Source organism: Microchirus variegatus, assembly GCF_963457635.1.
Source record: "Microchirus variegatus genome assembly, chromosome: 1".
NCBI lineage: Eukaryota > Metazoa > Chordata > Actinopteri > Pleuronectiformes > Soleidae > Microchirus > Microchirus variegatus.
Genome location: NC_139802.1, coordinates 33,074,981 through 33,095,203, shown reverse-complemented (window position 1 = coordinate 33,095,203; position 20,223 = coordinate 33,074,981). Strand labels below are relative to the sequence as shown.

General features: G+C 43.2%; 1 protein-coding gene across 1 annotated transcript in view; it reads right to left on the bottom strand.

Annotated features, from left to right (window-relative positions):
• LOC310937658 (Krueppel-like factor 7) overlaps positions 1–20,223 on the bottom strand; it is a gene marked incomplete at both ends in the record, with an annotated part of 44,253 nt that overhangs the window by 14,892 nt on the left and 9,138 nt on the right. Inside the window, one exon of the mRNA XM_083901976.1 lies at positions 1,532–2,159. Within this exon, the coding sequence (XP_083758102.1) occupies positions 1,532–2,159 (628 nt within the window). The remainder of the gene's footprint in view (positions 1–1,531; positions 2,160–20,223) is intronic.

Here is a 20,223-nt window from a genome sequence, read left to right as displayed (position 1 = left end):
TGCATTGATATGAGTGGAACACATTATCCTCGTCTTAGAACGATCTTATTACTGCTTGTGCAAATTCACCCTCAGATTGTGAGCCGCTGACCTAAACTAATAGAGAAGCATAGAGGACGGTAGGGCCTGAAATAAACCAGGGAAATGGCGGCCTATCCAGGTCAATCCATCCATCACTGAGCAGTTACTCAGATGGAGGACAGCTCCCCGACAGAGGTCTGAGTGGTTTGGGATTGAGATGGAAGAGCGCATGAGTTATAGCTTCTGAACCCTCCCCCTTCCTTCTTGAGAAGCACCTTGACAAGGAGGACCCGTCCTGGTTTCTTACAGAGAATGACTTGGGTAGTAACGAGCGGGGGATAAGAACACAGCTGTTTTCTGAAAGCATGCATTTCCTGCCCAGTGATTACAGAGGTATTCTTTTTACTTGTAGATCCTTAAAAAGTCTTAAAAGGCACTGAAACCATGACTCTAAAAACAAAGCCTTAAATTGTCCTAAAGTCAGTGTTATGATGTGGGAAGCTGGATTTTCATTGTTGTTTTTCTTTTGAATGTAGCCGTTGAAAATGTCAAAAATAATTGGTAAAGGTGATGATTCATTTACTAAACGTTTTAGTGGGAAAATCACGTAGATCAGGATAGAGGTTGCTTGCAAGCTACATGGGACTTCTTGTGCCGATCACTTTGTCCCGGTTGACATGGAAAAGTGTAAATTCAACAGAATTTGGCTGCAATTAACATGAAACACATGTAAAATCAATCTACCAGTATTCCCTATTTTGCACTCGTCTCCACCCCCAAAAGTTTTATTTTTATATAAACATTAGGTCAAATTTGTCCCTAGCCCCTATATATAACTGGTCTGTCCTTTTATATTTATTGTACAATTCCGTTCATTCCAAGTGTCATTAAAACCCTATTTGAACATCACTTTTATGAGTATTTTCTACATGTGGTGTGTCAGGTGCCTTAGGTGGTGCAGGTTCTCAGAGCTGCTTTGCTTAAAGTCTCTAAGGTGCCACTCAATGACATTATGCCTGAAAAGAGCTCAGACTAATTTGCTCATAGTCACAGGTCATGTGTCCTCATGTGGCTACGGCTATGTTCCGGTAGAACCTGCTTGTGTAGCTTTGACGTTGTTGATTTGTGTTTGCATTAAGACTAATTGAACCCTGATTGGAATAGCTACAGTGCCTGAATCTGATTGTATTCACATTTTAAACCCCCTCCAAATGCAGTCTGAATGAGGTCAACGTGACATACATGCACACACACACACGCTAACACAAAATAATGAATATTCATTTGAGCTGTGTGGGCAATTCCACACCTTTATCGCAAACCAATACTGAAACCAAACGACTACAACACAGGAGGAACTAGTGACCTGTGCATTTTATGTTTTGTGCTGATCAAGCAAAACAAAGCTTTCTTGCTCATTTTTACTTGCAAACAAAATGGCTTTTTTCCTAAAAAAACAGCTTAATTTACCTGTAAAAATATGTAAAAAGACTCCATGACTCATTCTCACCTGTGTGTGTCCTCTGATGAGCCTTCAGGTGGGAGCTCTTGGTGTATACCTTCCTGCAGCCATTGAACTGACAGCGATGAATCCTCTTCTTATTCTCTGGCAGCTCCCCGACCCCGATCACACACGCAGCCCCTTCCTCTTCGTCCTTCATTCCGGCCGGGAGGGCGTGCGCCGCCACCAAGCGGGCGGCACTGAGCCCGACCTTCCTGGCCACCAGCTTCAAAGTGAGTGTGCCATCGGCTGAGGCCGTTAGCGTCTGGTTGGGCTTCACGAGGTGACGGCCCAGCTCCGGTGAAGACGGCGGTGTCAGGGAGGTGACGGCGCTCAGCTGGGCTTGATGGACTCCCTCCACTGCTTCTACGTTTTCCAGGCCCTGGCTTTTGGGTTTAACGTCCCTTTTCGTTGCGCCGGAGGAGGGAAAGTTCTTCCGCGTTGAGCAGAGGACGACGGGAGGTGCACATTGAGGCTCAGGGAGGCTGGGCAGGCTGGGGAGCAGAGAATCTGTCAGCTCTTCCTCGACATCCTCCTTTAGATAGGCCGGGGTAAGGAGACCATCCAGGTCTTGGTCAAAGAGTTCAGAAAGACGCTTGGGCTCCGTCTGCAAATAGCGCTCCAATTCTAGGCAAGTCTGTAAAAAAAGGGGAGAGAAAACACTCAAATTAACAGATATAACTGGGATTTGTGTGTATATTGTTCCTAGCAAAGAAAGAGTGGTTTTTGCAGTCCTTCTAATGCATTGCAGTGTCATTTGACCTGTGAGTGAACAAACACTCAACCCTAAATTGGGTTTGTTTACCGTTTGTTTTTCATTCAGCTTCACACTTGTGCCTCTCTGGCAAATCACATACTCTTAAACCCCACTCGACCATTTCAACAGCCATCAGATCATCCGATATGCCTTTACTCGCCGTGGAGAGAGAAAATCTGCATGGTGCCATGCGCTCAACCAGACAGGAAAACTTAGCAGCTCTGCCAGCTGTCACATGCGCGCATACACAGATAGCCTCCGAGACAGCTAGGATTACCTGGCAGCTCCGGCAAGACGGCTGATTACACACTGATTGATTGCAACTGCTGTAGCGCGGAACGAGAGCGGGGAAGAGCATATAGCAAGGAGGAGAAGTCCTAAACTGCAAAAGAACTCCTATCAAACAACATTTTATAGAGCTTTGACAAGCCATGTGTGCATTGGCTTCCGCCAAGCCAAGATAGGAAGATTTATTCAGCTGTAGTTATGGTCTGCTTCATCCCTATTACTCCAAACACCTCTCTCCGCAGAGGGCAAATAAAAGACTGCATCCCCGATTTGTGTGAACTGGCATCCTGAGAAGTCTATTACTTTGCAACGAGGTTGGCAAGGTTCTACAAAGGCGAGTCAGCGAGGGGAAAGAGACGCTCCATGTCCAAGGATGAAGCTATTATGTTTGAATGGATGGCGCCAGTTTGATCCCAGGGATCGTTGTGTTTCACTTGTAGCCACTAACCCATTCTGACAGCTGAGATGGAGGCTAGCAGCTCCACCGGGCGCGTGCTACTCTCCACTTCATTTGTGTGTAAATAGGCTGTGACAGACAGAGTAGCTAGTTCCATTATCAGGAATAAGGTTGTACAGACTGAACAAATCAGAGGCATTTACAATCTCACAACCCCGCCCCCCCCCTTCCCTCCTTTTCTTTGCACCTTCTAAAAATAAAAAAACACACATTTTTCTCCCTTTTTTAGAGGGGGGGTCTGTTGCTAAGGAAGTGTGATTTCTCCTCTGTCAGTTTGTTGCAGGAGCAAAAAAAAGGGGATCAGGAGTAGTTTTTCATGCAGCATTTGCACATCCACAGTGAGAAGTAAAGATAATGTGCTGTAGCTCCTTGTCTTCACTGAACGCCTACATTTTCTTTGTTGTTTTCTCAGTGATGGCTTTAAAAAGATAACTTCTTTCCACACAATGTCTGTGAGGTCTCACCATTTCCTTTATGGTCGCATGCAGTGAGATTTGAATTAAATTAGAAAAGGGCTTTTTTTCCCCCCTCCCTTTATTCTTCCTTTCAGAGTAAAATTAAATATTGAAGGTGTTGAGACACCATGAAGGGAGTAGCATCTCCACAAGGTTTTGGTTTAAAAAAAATAAAAATTCAAAGCTGCTCTTTTTGTGGTTTTTCAAGCCCCTTTTGCACTCCCTACATTGATCTTTTCACTCTTTTTCACCATTACCCCTCCTACTTCCCCCAAATCACTCCTTTTTTCTCCATTTCCCCCCCTACTTTTTACTTCATTGTGGTCTCCTCAGCCCCCAAGGTGAGGACTAATTATCCACTAAAACCAGCCAGTTCAAGGGGGACTTTATTCAGCAAATCGCTGAAGACTGCAAACTCAGGTGAAGGTGTGTGTGTGTGTGTGGTAGAGATAGTTCAGGGAAGCAGAAAAGAGGATAGAAACAGATAAGTGAGATGGGGGGATGAGTCGGAGGTGAAGTTGAGGGAGGAGGTTGGAGAGTGATAGACGGACAAGGTGAAGGAGAGGAGGGAGAAGCAAAGGAAGGCCTTGACTTCATTTTCTCCGCAGGGGGTGAATCCGTTTTGGAACTGTGACATTTGGTGTAACAGGATCCTGTCAGCGGGCACACTGTGGGCTTCACACACACACAGAAAAAAAAAAAGGTTCATGAACGCTAAATGTTAGGTTGTGTGAATACATGCATGCACAGTAGTGTTTGTGCATGCATGTGCATGCATAGCACGGGATTTTCGACACAGAGTAAGACGGATGAAAGGTAAGGGGGGGTGGCAGGTATGACAAGCTTATCATGCATGCTTTCTCTCCCATCACACGTCCCTCCCCCCCTTCCTTCCTCTCGAAGGTGGTGACATTAACATTGTTAGAGAGAAGGTCATGCACTTGATCAGCAGTTCCAGCGTGTGTGTGTGTGTGTGTGTGTAATATCGTGTGCTGTATTCGCCCTCATATAATTATGCTACTTTTCCCAACTGCACATGTATGTGTGATTAGCATCATTGTGCTACTTTGTGTGTAATTATGCAGCTCTTGTGTTTCTGCACGCGTTGTGTGAACTCCTATGCGCATGCATAAACGTGTCGATTTTTGCCGGTCTCGTGGGCTTAGCTAAATAAATGTGTAACTTTCATCTGTGCTGTGTGTAGGCCTGCTATCAAGAGCCAAAAGCACTGCACAATAGGCCAAGATAAAGAAGCGCTAATGGCCCGTTTCAACTCAGTTTGGAGGAGCGCCAAATCTGAGGAGCCAACGTGAATTGGCTCCGCGTGGATCCATGGTCCAGTTCCTAAAAGGCTTTCGGGATGATTCCTTTGCAAACCAGGATAAGCTGAGACAACCCACTGGCTGGAACCCACTGTTCCAGCAGCTTCGTCTCAAAGTCCAAGCCCTGGGAAACTGTTGTGGTGGCACAGGATTGGTGGGACTGTTCTCCAACTGGATTGAAGCCTTAATGAGGTCTATGAGGTCTCATAAAATAGACAGTGAGTGTACTAGGGGAAGACCATCGAAACATGTGGTCCACAAATTTTTTTTACTTTTCCTCCTTCTTTGCTGTATAAAAACAATATTTGTACGCATGAAAAGAACTGAACCCACTGTCAGAGCATGCCAAGACAACAGGTGGCGATATGACCATCAGGGTAAAGCCATGTCGGCCAATCAGAAGAGACAGAGGAAGTGTTACTCCTAATTTGTGTAACTACATATGTGTTACCATAATAAAAGTCCAGATAGCAAAGCTAACACTATACAAGTTTGGCTATGTCCAACAAACTGACTCATGTAAACACATCCCCAAATTAGAACCCCTGCACCCCTAAACTTATTTATTAATGTTTAGTATAGGGTTTCCTTATTTCTTAGTTTCCTGTTTCTGTGTTCTATTTACTTCCTGTTGTATCCTGTGACCGTATGCTTGTTCTGATCTCTGATCTCTCTCGCCATTTACCTGCTTTACTATTTCAAGCCCATTTTGGTGGAAAAGCTCTTTCTCAGACTTAATCACATTTAACAAATGAAACACTGTGGAGTTATGGCTTCTTCTTATATATAATAGGCGGTTGGTCTTGTTAGTCCAAAATAGCTGCACAGTGGTGTTGCCAAGAAAGCAACACCATTTATTTTCATAGTTTATTAATCTTTCGGTTGTTGTCTTGATTATTAGATGTGTTTTTAACCATGTGATTGGTGCTTCCCACAAACCCAAAATGACAACCTACTCCTACTCCTACTTGTTTTTTCTTATTATTTTTGGGTTAAATGGAGCAAAGACGACTTGGCTAACACCTGCATGGAGAAGCTTGTTTCTGATAGGATTAAAACGGGGAGATGGAGTTGTCCCCATCAGCCATGATGACAGAGTGACAGCAAGGCGTACGCCACGCCACAACTCAGAAAATTGCACCAGCAAAATGTAATTCAACCACCATCAATTTTAATATCCACACCTGAGCTTTTTTTCCCCCTTTATGGCAGTGTCAAAATGTCACTAATAAAAAACAACCCATTAAAGAAGGCTTGGACATATGATGTATATTTTTGACCTTTAATGTCTCATGTAATGGGCCGAGGAGTGAAATTAAGCTAAATAAAGTCAAAGGTGAAGCTTAACTGCAGTGTTGAGGCGTAAAATTGAAGCTACCGTACGGAGATTAGTGCCCACTCCAGAAGACAGATTTGTGTGACACTGCTGGTTTTGCTCTGTAATTTTATTAATTGTAATTAAATTTCACGATCTATTAATGTGCCAGATTTCTTTTGATGGATCATTTGATTTTTCTTGTCTATAAATTTCCAAAATTGAGGGGTAAATGTACTCATGATTTAAACATGTAAAGCCTTATTCTATATCATTCATATTGTTTGAAGAAAAAACAGGTACTCATTTGGATAAAAAAATAAAATACTTTTTCTCAGATTATGGGTCAAACCACTTCCATCCTGTTGTCTTTCCTCCCTAACCTCTGCGTCACCTTTGCCTCAATGGAAACCCATAAATATTTTCATGTGGAAAAATGGCTTACAAAGGCAATGAAGGGTGAAAATTGCCCCCCCCCCCACATGTTTCCCTGTACATACACAAAAATGAGCGAACGCACTGAATCACACATGCAGAACACACCTCAGGTTAGTGAGGCTTAAAATACAGCAGGTGCAAAAGCAGTGACAAATACACGGCGATCGCATGGCACGCTTCTCGCAAAGTCAAACAAGCTGAGAGACGTTAACCAGTCCTGATTCATTCACTTCCACTTTTCATTTTCAAAAAAAATCTCCCTCTCTCTCTCTGTCCTCTCTGTATCCCCCTCTTACACAGGGCCCTTGGCCCTGGCAGCTGATCCTCTCTCCACGTCGCCTCCCTGTACATTTGGCCTGCGCTGAGCTTCCTGCCATTGCCATCAAAGCACAGGCTGCCTCCTGACTGTTAGCACCCCGCTACGTGGCTAATAAAAAGCCTGGGTTATAAATATGAACAGAGGAGCATGCATAATGCCCTAAAGGAAGGCCCAAAACACCACTAAACAGATAAATGTAATGGGGTGGATACGGCTCATTAATTTTAGGATGATCGTGTTTAGTTTCAACAGATGCCGTGATGGAGACAAGGTGCTGATAATAATATGCAGAGCTGATGCCAGCAGGGCTGACAAGGGCAGGACTATAAGGAGGCCCTGAGCTGCAGGGGCTGATGCAGCATGGAAGTTGGAGGGGTGTGTGTGTGCGTGCGCGTGTGTGTGAGACTCCCTGCAGCACCATCCCTGCAGGGTTGCATGATTTTAGCGCGCGTGAAACATAGTTTTCATGGTAACAAACAGGATTTCTGTAAATAAGTCACACTTGTAGGTCTAATTGTGATATTTCTGACAGGTTCTACAGTTACAAAGGATGGCATCATCGAAACAGTAGTAATTCAATTGCAGCTTTTGCGATTGAAAACCATTAATTGTTCAGCCCTAATAGGAAGCTGAATTTGCGTATGTATCCTGGGGATTTGTTGCTTTGTTGCCAGGTTTGTTTATTGACTGATAAGCTTAATGGACACTAGACAAGGTAAAAGAGCTCATCTGGCTTTGTCCAAGTGAAGGTTGAGAAATCTAACCACCCTGCACTTCTAAAAGGTCAGAAGTGTAAAAAAATGGCACCATCATCATCATCATCATATGTGGAGCATAAAGCTCTGGTTTGTCTCTCTGGCCCAGTTCAGTCTTCGCTTTAACATGCCTCCTCATTGATCCCATCAAATATGGACAGCTTTAAGTACGACCGTTAGCAGACTTAGCATTTAAAATGCAAATATGATCATCGGAGCAAAGAAATCATGGTCCTGTCAGTGTTAATATAGTTGCCGTGGCTACAGATAAATCAAAATAAGTGGGATGATTCGTGTTAAAAGGACATCAGGTGGTGTCTAATGCATGAGGCATCACTATCATCGACATTGTAATTTTTCCACAGAGAAAATGCCACAAACAGGAAGTGATAGATTCACACAAAATAGGCTGCAACTGTGTTTCCATTTCCTGTAGCAAAGGGGATTTTGAAAACCGTCGCAGTCTGAAAGCACCTCCTGAAATGTCAGCCTTAAACCCACGGCACACGCGCGGTGAGTCAGACTCGACGGCCGCGCACGTTTGTAGTGTTGTCGACAGCAAAACAATATCTGATGTGCTTTTGAGTGTCTGTCTCCCGCAAATTGGAAAAGAATTCCTTCTCCGCGACCGACATGACATTTTGATTACTCGGCTCGGGCCATTTTCATACATCACAGCGGAGGTTTGATTACTCGTTTTTTTTAAGAGTGAGTCACATTCATGTCACGGATGAATTAACACAGGCGCGCGTGCGTCTTTGCTCGTCTTCTCGCATACTTTCACATTTAAATGACAAGTCTGTTTATTGGTTTTTATTCAAAAAAAGCGCAGAAAATGAAGGGCGCCATGGTTTCAGGCCTGAATAAAAAAAAAACGGAGAAGAATTAGTAGCTGTTTTATCACACAGGTTAAACCTAATCTATAATCTATGATCTATCATTTAGTGCCTTAGCACTATTAGATTACTTAACCCTTTAAGGTACTACTCAACCATTTGGTCGACCACACTTTAAGTCACTATATCTCATTGAAAAATGTATCAAGCTGAACTCACTAACACTTAATGTGACTTGTTCTGAATGTTGTACTTTATGAATTATGCAAACCAGATTTATTATGAACAGACGTCTCAACCGTTTGGTAGAGGCCTGTATCTGAAATACTGTAGGGTCTAATTTAAAAAAAAAACAAAAAAAAACAACATAATACAAATACTGATACTGTCATTATTGTTATCATAAGTCAATAAAATAAAATAATAGAAAATGCAAAAAAAATATTTTTCCTTTGCTTTTTTCTTGGTGCGTACCTTAAAGGGTTAAATTTACCTTTGTGATGCTAATATATATTGATAAGGTGAAATATTCAAGTTTGAAAGTAATGCTGCCTTAAAAATGAGTGCTATTTCAGTAGTGGCAGTACTTTAAAGTATCCATTGAGCATTAAAAGTGCCAAAATGGTACCCAAACCTGGTTTCCACTTTGTAAATTTCACTTTAGAAGCACAGTGGGTTGTTTACAGCCTTCCTTGTTGTTGCTGTCAGTCATTCTGCCGCACACTTTTTGACACATTTCAAAGAAACAGTCTGAGGAGACTCTTGATTAGGAGAGGAGACTGTCAGGTATTGTGTATGTGGTTCTGGTTGTGTGTGTGTGTGTTATCCTGCCACGGTGTGTTATAGTGCCACCGTCTCTCATTGATCTGGTGAGCCAGGCCACGCTATCACTTTTGAGGTGGCAGCTAAATGACCGGCAGCCTTTGGCAGTGGCCATCTCACCAACAGCCTTAGTGTGTGCGTTTGTGTGTTTGTGTTAGTGTCGCAGTGCCTAATCGATAGGAAATGATACCACGCACAGGAGCTCATCAGCGGTGGCAATCGCAGCTGACAGGGACGGTAATCTATAGCTTCGCTGAGCAATACTTGCTCAACAGCCCTCGATCCACACTCACACATACACAAGCGCACCAAATCTAAAAAAAGCAACCCATCCTCCTCCTTGCCCCCTTCTGCTAAGCTCCCCTCCAGGGGTTTTGCTTTTTTTCCCCTGTACACTAGCTAAGAGCTCCAGCCCACAGATTTCAGACTCCTTGGAGAGCAGCATGGCGTCATCAGTGAGCAAGGAAACTTGCCTACAGGGGCCAAGGGGAGGGGAAAGTGAGGGGAGTGAGTGTGGGGATAATGCCTCATTTTCCTTGACACTGATCTGAATAGCAGAATACGCCCGTGTCACCCTGTTATTCTCAGTGGAGGCAGCAGCAGGGGGTACAGTATTTGGCCATGAGGGATCTTAGAGCTGCTGATGCCCCCAATGGTTCTAGGGCGACGAGGCCCGAGCAGAGATGGAAGGAGCAGAGACACAAAGGGAACAAGCTTGAGGGTAGAGATCGAGCTTATTTATCTGCCTTTCTGGAGAGTCGAGAAAGCAGACGGGTCAAAGACGAAGAAAAGGTGGCCTCTGAAAGAAAGAATTACATTTCAGAGTAAGTTTGCACAAGTGCAAGAGGTGAAGGATGAAGCCATGGTAACGTCCCACCTGCAGCCCCATACATCCATTATCTTTACCACTGATCCTTTAAAGGGTCAAAGGGGGAGCTGGAGCCAATCGCAGGGTAAAGCTGGACACAGGACCAACATATAACCATTAAGGCTTAAACTCACACCCACAGTGGGTTTAGAGTGTCCATTTAACCTAACCCCAAGCTTCATATACAAAGAGAAAACCCATTTAGAGCAAATCCATTTGAACTGACAAAGTGCAGAACAAGAAAGGCTGGATAAGCACTTTTTTCACATGTGATACAGATACTGATATCACACCTTGAGTTAGGGATGATAATCAGTATCCGTGTCAAGCCCATACTGGCAAAAATCACTAGATGGGATATATTTTGAAATATTATACATATAAAATAAAAGGTGATGTGAATTTGTAGGAGTCCAAGGTTGAGGTATAGGTACTGGTATCGGACACAAATCGTCAACTAATCGGTTTGAAGCTTTTTTCATGATTAAAACAAGATTTCTGATTGTTTTAGCTTCTTAAATGTGAATATTTTCTTGGATTCTCTGCTCCATGTAACAAAGAAATCATTAAAAACTGAATCATTTTGGTTTGTGGACAAAACAAGACATGTTTGACAAACACTGATCAACATTTTTTCGCATTTCCCAACATTTTATGGACGGGAAATAATCGATCATGAAAATAATCATTAGTTGCAGCTCTACAAGGCATCCCTGGAAAAACTGTGCTCAATGAAGCGTTTATGTGTGATATTAAAAGCTTTTGGATTAGATCAGATTTTAAATTTCCAATATCCAACCCAGTTTTTTAGCAGGTTTGGAGCAATACATTTATTGACTATAGTTTCATTCAAAGTCTTGAAAAAAAAAACCTCTGATCGCAGATAGGTGGAAGAAAATGAATGAATCAATGAACCCTCTTGCTGTGAGGCACCAGAGCACCAACAGATACTTAAGCTAAAACAACTGCATCATGGATTTGGAGGAAAAAGGAGTGGAAAAGATAGGGAGCTGAGGGAAGCACAGATAGCCGACAGGCGTCCTATTCCTCAATGACTAACAGCTCCATCTCTCCAGGCAGCCAAGTTTCACCTAGCTTCAGATAACATGCCACGGAAACAGCTTAATTACACACGCTGCCTTATCAGACGACATTAGCCTCCTCGCAGTAATAATCAGAGCCGCCGTCAAAGCCTGGAAATGCAACACCTTGAGGCAGCTTTACACAGTGTGGGCTTCAAGCTGATAAGAGACACTGCGAGGCTGTTAAATCACAATTTGCTGACGGAGTTTGAGGGAATAATGCACATTTTGGTTGTAAACCTGACACCTCCTTATATACAGTCAATTTTTGTTCAGATGTGCTGCACTAATAGACAGGATTGGCACTTGAAGATGCACGGTCCATTGACCGTTTCCTTTTGCAGAACAACATGCGGTTCAGTTTGCTAGTTTTTCAAGAAAGACATCGCTCCGTCTCTACGCTCTCAGCAACAGGAGGCAGAGACGGAAGGCCTGTGTGTGTGTGTGTGTGTGTGTGTGTGTGTGATGGGGGATCTTCAAAGCACCTTTCATCGAGCAGGAAAGCCACAATGATGGAGCACTCAGAGTACAAAAACCTGGTGGCCTCTGCTTAATGGAGCAGAAAGACATTTCCCATTACTTTCTCCAAGCAGACACAACAGAAAGCACACATCCACGTCATCTCGGTAACAGGGACACCCGCCTCTTATCTTCCCATAAAACAACACGGAGGGTAATAATGTGAAGGACTTTGCAAAATGATAGCTTCAATAAATGATCAGTAAATTGAAACCACTGATCATGTCCACTCAAAATCAGGTTTAGATTAGGGAGCACATTTTCACCATTAACTAGGTGCTTACTAACGTGCATAGGTAGCGTACTAGCTCTTTATTAGCAAATATTAAGCACACATTAACACCTTATGTAGGAAAAATCTTAAGTGGAATAATTTTATGTAGAATAAGGTTTTAATATGTGCTTAATGATGACTAATGAATTGGGCTAGTATGGTACTTATTTGAGCTGCAAATAACGAGTATTTTCACGATTAATCTTTTGGTGAAATTATTCAGTTTTAATGATTTCTCTGTTATGTGGAGCAAAGAGACGAAGAAAATATTCACATTTCATTTTATTTACCTATGATAACAATAACGTGAAATTAGACCCTACACTAATTCAGATACAGGCCTCTACCAAATGGTTGACGATGTTCATAATAAACCTGGTTTGCATAATTCATAAATATACAACATTCAGAACAAGTCACATTAAGTGTTAGTGAGTTCAGCTTGATGCATTTTTCAATGACATATAGTGACTTAAAGTGTTTGCAACCAAATGGTTGAGTAGTACCTTAAAGGGTTAAGAAGCTAAAACAATCAGAAATCTTGTTTTAATAAGGAAAAAAAGCTTCAACCGATTACCAAAATAGTTGGCGATTCATTTTGTAATCGATTAATTGTTTCAGCTCTACTACTTAAAGGCGCCATATGTAAGAATGTGACGGTTACTACACTCAAATTCATAATACTGAGGTCTTTATGGTTTTGTTTTCTTCGCCATTGTAGCTCAGACGTAACTGGCGGAGACTCTATTGACTGCAATGATTAGTAGACGGCGATAGGTGGCGCCACATGCCCAAAACATGATTTCAAAAACATAAACATGATTTGCAGTCTGCAAAAGATTTTTTTAATGTGAATATTTTGGCTGTACTGTTGTTGTTAGTGGGTTCAGTTTGTTATATGAATATTATTCCTGAGTCTCTGTGACATATTAGGAGGATTTTATGGCCAGTTGCTTTAGATTTATTACATAATGCGCCTTTAAGATATGTTTGTAAGCACCTAGTTATTGGTGAATATGTGTTCCCTAATCTAAAGTGTTGCCAAAATCAATCATTATTTCCTAATATTTAGAAAGGTTTAATGGCACAACAGTAAGTAAGTGTTTTGTAGTTTCAGAATAAACCTTTTATGTGTATATTAAGCAAGGGTCTTGCTTTAAGGAGGTCAAAATAAAACAGCCAGAGAATGCTTTTCCCATTTGGAAGCAGAGATTTTCTGCACAAACAAAGAAGAATGACATCCTCTCTGGCATGTGAAGGCCACCATATTTCCCAGAAATGCTTGGGAAAACGGGGGAGTGAGTGGAGAGGGCTCGGCCATTTGTTTCAATCTGCAGTCTCACCATTAGGTGTCACATATTCTTACACACTGGACTTCGCAATTTATCTCACGAGTCCAAGTTTTTTCCCTTTTTAAAGCGAGCAATTGAAGCTGCAGCAGGCAGAATTACACGAAAATAAGCACAACTAGGAGTGCCCTCTGAACTGTCTTGTGATTGGTCGCTTTCCCCTTACATCTGCCAGATTTCCCAAAGGCTGAACTCGGAAAATTCTACTTAATAACAACAGGCATATTTTGCTTCCAGAAGCTTTAATCCAAATCGAAATACTTTCTCTAATAAAGACATAATTGAATTAAACATTGAGCTGCAGCCTTACGAAGCACTGAAGACAAAAACAAGAAAGGCACATCAATCTTCTCATCAGAATCTTTGGAATTGGGAAAGTAATTATGTCCTATATCCTCCCAAAGTATATGCACATGATGATCCGTGTCCTCAGTACACATATTTTTATCCGCTATCACATGTGATAATCCATATTTCCACACAGACAAAGCCACAAATGTTTCCTCTAAATCCTGCGAGAAACTCAACAAGTAAACGGACTGAACTCATGGAGATCTGCTGACCTCGAGAGCGACACGGCCATTATTGAGAGTTCCCAGGCTCAGGACACAACAAGTGTAGCGGCGTATAAAGACCTTCTGTGGCTCCATCTAAATAGCTTGTGACAAAGTGTGGAAAAATGTCTTTGTTCTGGTATTAAGTGGAGGACTGCAGAGGTGGCGAGGGTGAAATGGGATAGAGAAGAGACTAAAAAAAGATGAAGAGGAGGATGTGATTGAAGGGAATAGGCATGGTGGACGGGTGAAAGACGAGTGGGGGGCAAAATCCCAGCAACTAAAGCTAGTCGCTGGGGAGGGGAACTCTGTCTCTGTTTAACTGGATTTGGGTGAGCTGCTGTTTATCGGCCTATGAGTCGCCAGGCGCTGCCTCTCAGCTGTCAAAACCATCCTAATCTAATCAGGAGAAATTTCATCCATTTGCTTTCAACACAGCAGAGTACATTTAGGACACATTTGTGCACTCATGCGCGCTCATTCGAGCCAGACCATGCTTGTACGTGTGTGGGGTGCGCTGATAGAGGGGGTCGGCAAACAACAGTGGGTTTACAACAGTGGTTAGCAGCTTGCAGCAGGATTTGGGGAGTCTGCGCTCCGGATGTGGGGACCCCATTGTGTGCGGCGGGCCGGCTAATCTTTATTACCACACACAATAGTTGGGGGGGGGGGCAAGAGAATGGAGGCCTCGGCTGGAAAAGGCACAGAGAAACAAGAGATTGGCGAGTGGCGAAAAGCGAGAAGGGAGCAGGGCTGAAAATAACAGAGGGGGAGAGGAGAGAGACAAGATAAAGGGAACAGTGAAGCGGAAAAACTCTGCTTCCTCCTCATACAGTGGCAGTCAGAGAGGGTTCGCTCGGTACCCCAATCACGTCCACGGACCGTGAAGTGCGGCTGTGGAGCGGTGCCAACACTGATAACAGCCAAAATGGTCCATTCTCACATGCTTCTTGACGACTGAATAAGAATCCACCTCTGATTTCCGTGTTTACTTGTGCTTTTAAAGGTGTTGTTTAGCACTTAGCGTGTCTGTTAACGTACGTAAAAAGGCCTGATGTCTTACCAGCGTAACTCAGTGCAGCCAGTGAATACATTTCCAAAGAAAAACTCGAATTTCATGTTTGTTCTTCTTGGCATTTGGCTTATATGCTGCATGGAATAACACCGCCATTTTGGTTTCTTCTCTACTGTTGCACGTTGGAAGTGTTGACCACTGCAGGGTGTTGACCTTTAGCCTTTAGCAGCTGGACCACTGTGCTTGGGTACCTAGCATTGTGGTCCAGTCCAGTGACTTCACTAATGTTCTGGTCACATGACATTGGTGTGGAACATCCCCTGTGCTTAGAGATGCCAACAGTGAGCATCATATCAGATCATCTCTACATGCAGCAGTGGTAAAACGTGTCACATTCATCTTCATCAAATTTATTGGCAGGCGACAGTGCGTAATGATGCAATTTAACACACCTTGCATTGAGGATGCAAGCTAAATCCAAGGTTTATCGTTCCAAACCGTACCTTGGTGAGCTAAAGCGCAGCAATAGAAGCACGGTTTTACTCTTTGCCACACATTGGGACACCTCAGCGGTAGCTAAGAAGCAAAAGGGGAAGTGTACACCAAGAAAAAAAAAAAGCATGAGCAGCAAAATCAGGTTAGTGGAACAGTCTTGCAAGGGCCAAGGTGGATTAGCTCAGGATCGCAGACGTTCAGTGGCAGAGAGTGTCTTTGTGTGCAACCTGTGCAGTTATGCAAGAGTGTGTTCATCCCTGTGACTTTGTGTGCACGCGAGAGTGCGCAAACAGGAGGTGGGGCACTGTCGTTCCGTCTTTTATTCCTGCCAACGCTTTCAAAACAAACCTGAGCGACAAAGATTAGCCCAAGCCGCTTAAAATATTGAAAGACATCTCCTTACTGCCGCCGCCGCTGCTGTGGGCTGTCCTCCAAGAGATAGGGTAAGGAAGAGAGAGAGCGTGCATTCGAGTTTGGGGTTGTATGCGGATGGATGGGTGGAGGCGGCGGCGGCGTGGGCAGACTTGAACCCGTTCACCCTGCAGTGCAGAGTGGCTGGTTGTTCAGTGGGAAGCGCGAGCAGAGTGCGAGGACTTTTCACCCCAATTTCATTCTGACAATGTACAGCTCCTCAGCGGAGAGGGGGGGAGAGAGCGGTTATGTGCACTGAGAGAGGTGCGAGGAACTCATTGACTTTGGCCTTCTGCTCTGCGTGTGATGCTGAGTGTGTAGGGCATTCGGTTTGAAAAAGCGGGCGATTGTAGGGCAAAGGGTAAAACCCTGGAATAAGAGCTGCATTAAGATTCAGGCTCAAAGTTCAAAGGCGGGGTGAGTTAATGTGTTTTAAATTAAAGGGGAGGTCACGACATTTACAGTCAAATATCTGCAACATGAGAGCAGATACAGTGTAAACACAGACACACACACATGCACACCCTGCTCTGCTAAATATGCCAGAGGAAATTGACGGTTTTCAGGTACAAGCACACATACATAAACTCAGTAAACTCTGCCTCGCACTTTCTTCCTCGCGCCCGCGTACATACACAAACATGGACCAATGAAAATTATTGATGTGCTCTCTTATAAAACAGTGGCTGCTCCCTTAAGTATTCCTGGCAACATCACAGGCTGAAAATAGCTGCCGACCCAAATAACTTTCCCCGCCGGAGTGGAGAAGGAGCCAGACTACAGCCAGTGGCGACTGGCTTTACTAATTGGCATCATTTTACAATGAAATAATATCTGGGGCAATAGACTGAATAGCATGTAGCGGGAAAACTGGAGGATGTGCCGTCTAGCCGCGCGGAGCGCTCCGAGAAACGAGTGATTTGAGGGAGGGATGGCGGGGAGGGGGAGACAGGGATGCCTTCGTTCTTGTTAGGATAAGTTATGAAATGCTTTTCCCTGGAAATACACATGTGGGAATTGGTTTGGGTAGTGAAACATTTATGTGACAGCATCAGTTAAGTTAAAAGAAGGAGGGGGGTAACATGTGCAGCAGGGGGTTGTTAAATGCTCTTTAAATCACAAACTGCTAAATCCAAATACAGATTGATGTTTTTACTGAATAATAGAATGTTTCGCACTTGCAGGAGGGAGGTAATGGAGGACTACATAAACAGATATGGAGTAGATTCACACAGTGTCATTGGGTGATCATTATCAGGAGGTTACTTCTTATTTTTTGGATCTATTTAAAACTAATTCTCTTGTATAGGACTCTTGCTTGACGAACACTCAGTGCATACATTTAATATATTGCTACTGAAGAAAATTGTAGTTTTTGGACCCAGAGATGTCAATAAAAAAATCTAATGACAGCCCACAAGACTCCGCATTCAGCACACAATTAAGATCAAAATATCAAAAAATGTGTTTTTAGACAAAAAGTGACTTGACAGGATTTTACTCTTAATTTTTCTGTGCCACCAGTGTGTCAATCCACTCTTAGAAAGAAGGGTTCCAAAAGGGTCCTTCTCGAGGGCTGAGGTTCTACCTGGAACCATTTGCTTCTGAAAAACCCTTTCTCCAAGGGTTCTTGGTAACACTATTGTTTCCAGTAAGAACCATTTTGATCCAGAGAACCCTTTAAACCCCTTTCCTGGATAAAGGGTTTTAAAGGGGTTCTTGGTGGAACCCTCCAAAAGGTTCTACCTGGAGCCAAAAAGGGTTCTCCTATAAGGACAAGCTGAAGAACCTTATATGCTTCTACTGAGAACTTTTATTTCTAAGAGTGTGGGTACGACAGTTGAGTGACAGAAAGGGCACTACCACATAGATGTGCTGTGAATGACTCAATGGCAAAACTGTAGTGTAAAAGCAGCTTTGAGTGGTCATCGAGACGATAAAATCACTTTATAAATCCAAACCATTACTCTACAACTGCGGTCAAAACATCAAAATCTCCTACACTGTAAAACAGATCCAACAAACTGCTTCTGGGAAGGTATAAACAGATGTCTTTTGGCAGCGTGGTTCTTAATTAGCACCAGGAGATTCATCTAATCTAAGGGTTGCCAGCCCATCATTAAGGCTAAAACACACACTGCTCTCCTCACATACCAGGATAGAACAATGGGAAGCAGAGGTTCACTGTCACGCTGATGAATGCTTCTTCCCACAGGTCTCATTAAATCACAGAAGGGCACTTCCCGGGCCGCGCAAAGAGTTAAGCCGGGTGCAGCATCTTCTCAGCAGCTCTGTCTGTCTACACTGACACCTGTAGGCTTTTTTTTTTTGCCAAAAGTGCATGTCAAAATAATATATTTACTCGTGAAATGTTATGCTTTCGGGCTTTGAGATGTAGTCTAATCCTGATTCAAGCTGAATCTGAGGAAATGAGACATATCTCAGACAGCTCATCCCTGCGGGGACTAGAAGTGACTGAAACCGTGTAATGTACCCAGGAATGGCTGCAGGAATCTGTGTCTTTAGGGTAATTTTGGACAAAGTTTAATCTTCCAGTGAGTTCAGCATCAGCTGCTGACAATGGAAACCCATCTTTTAAGGCCAGTTCCTCAGCTGAAAGCTGAAGTCTGGAGAGTTTTTTTCGCAAGCAGAAGTGTCCTTACTTCTGCCTTCAAGCTGCCAAAACAGACGAGCGACAAAAAGGAAGTGGAAGTAGCTATATAGTTTTTTGCACCAAAAATATAATAATTTGTGACCTGTTTATCCCGCACATTTTGAAATGTGAAGTCACCTAAGTAGGACGGAAGGTAATGGTCTAACTCCAAATAAGATATGTGAGTAACTAAACTCTTAGGCCTCCAAGGAATGAATGATATGAAGGTTTGATTTTTGGATGGCACATTATTTTGGGAGTTTAAAATATGTCCTTCCTCATGAGCTTAAATGGCAAAGAGTGATGGTGATGCACAAAGATTTATGTACAAATGTCAGATATACTGTACCATAGACTGAGGAAGAAGAAGAAGAAGCAGAAGAGAGAGACACTGAATGTCCTGACATCAGGCAGCTTTTGATTCAGTGAGTCAAACCAGGTGGAAAAACATGAGAGCCTAGACTGGACAAGACAAGACACACAACGTGTCTGGCACTTATATAACACAGCTAAAAGTCAAGCACAAAATCCCTTTTCCCAGCCCAATAACTGGCTTTGCTGGGTGATAACACTTGGGAAGAATATTTCAATACAGGCTACATCATGATGATGATGTATCTCAGTGTAAAGCTGGCCACAGGCTGTGTCTCTGAGCTCATGAAAAGCTGTATTGTAAATAGCATGATATCAAACCTGAAAAATGCACTCATTTCTGGTTTCTAGCTGTATATGATCTGTGTTACCTCTGTTAGCTTTCATTTGAAACAATCTTGTGTATTTATAGGGTTGTTTTAATGTAAAAAAAAAAGCCAAATTTACATGAAATTACCTGTAAATAAAATGTATAAAATGCCTCAATATAATCACCGAAACCGCCTTTAAAACCAGGGAAAGACACTGATGGCCACCTTTGACGGCACAGCTGTGATCTCCACCAATGACTGTCATGCTTTATAAAGGCTCCAACTGGTTTCAGAGCGCCGTGACACGTCCTTGTGGCTATCACCATAGACAGTTTAGGGCCGTGATTGATGACTGGCTTAAGATGACAACAACAAGCAGAGGTGTTTACTCAGGGCAAATTGCCCTTGTGTACCCCCTCACACACACACACACACACACACACACACCCTCTCCCTTCCTCTCGCTCCATCTTTGGCGAGAGATGGCGCACATGGCTGGATCTCTGGTTTCTGGATGGCTCTCCGTGTCCCTCGAGGTGGGATTAGCCTCTCAGACTGACAGCTAAACAAACAAATAGGCCAAAAGCTGCTCTTCCAGCTTGCCAAGGCTGCCTAGCAACAGGTACGACAGGAAGATGGGATGTAATGCTTGGCATGTCACAGCCAATCATGGCTATATCATTCCTGGACACAGGAGTGAATACGTGTCCGTTGTCAAAGCCGGTGGATTTCCAAACATGTACACAGGCTGGAATGCGAAAGAAACTGTGGCACCAGTAGGAAGACGATCGGGGCGATGATACACAATCAGTCTGAGGTGATGAGATTCAGCCACTTGCAAAAGGCGCCAACAGATACACAGTGTTGTCAGCAACAGCGAGCAGCCAACACGGTTTGATGAAGCCCTGAAAAACCTAAGCTCGTCAGATAACTGCACATCCAATAACAGATGGCGAGCAATTTATAGGAAACCTGACCACGTAATTATTGGCTTGATTAAAAATAAAAAGTCAATCAGTTACTGTGACTAATTG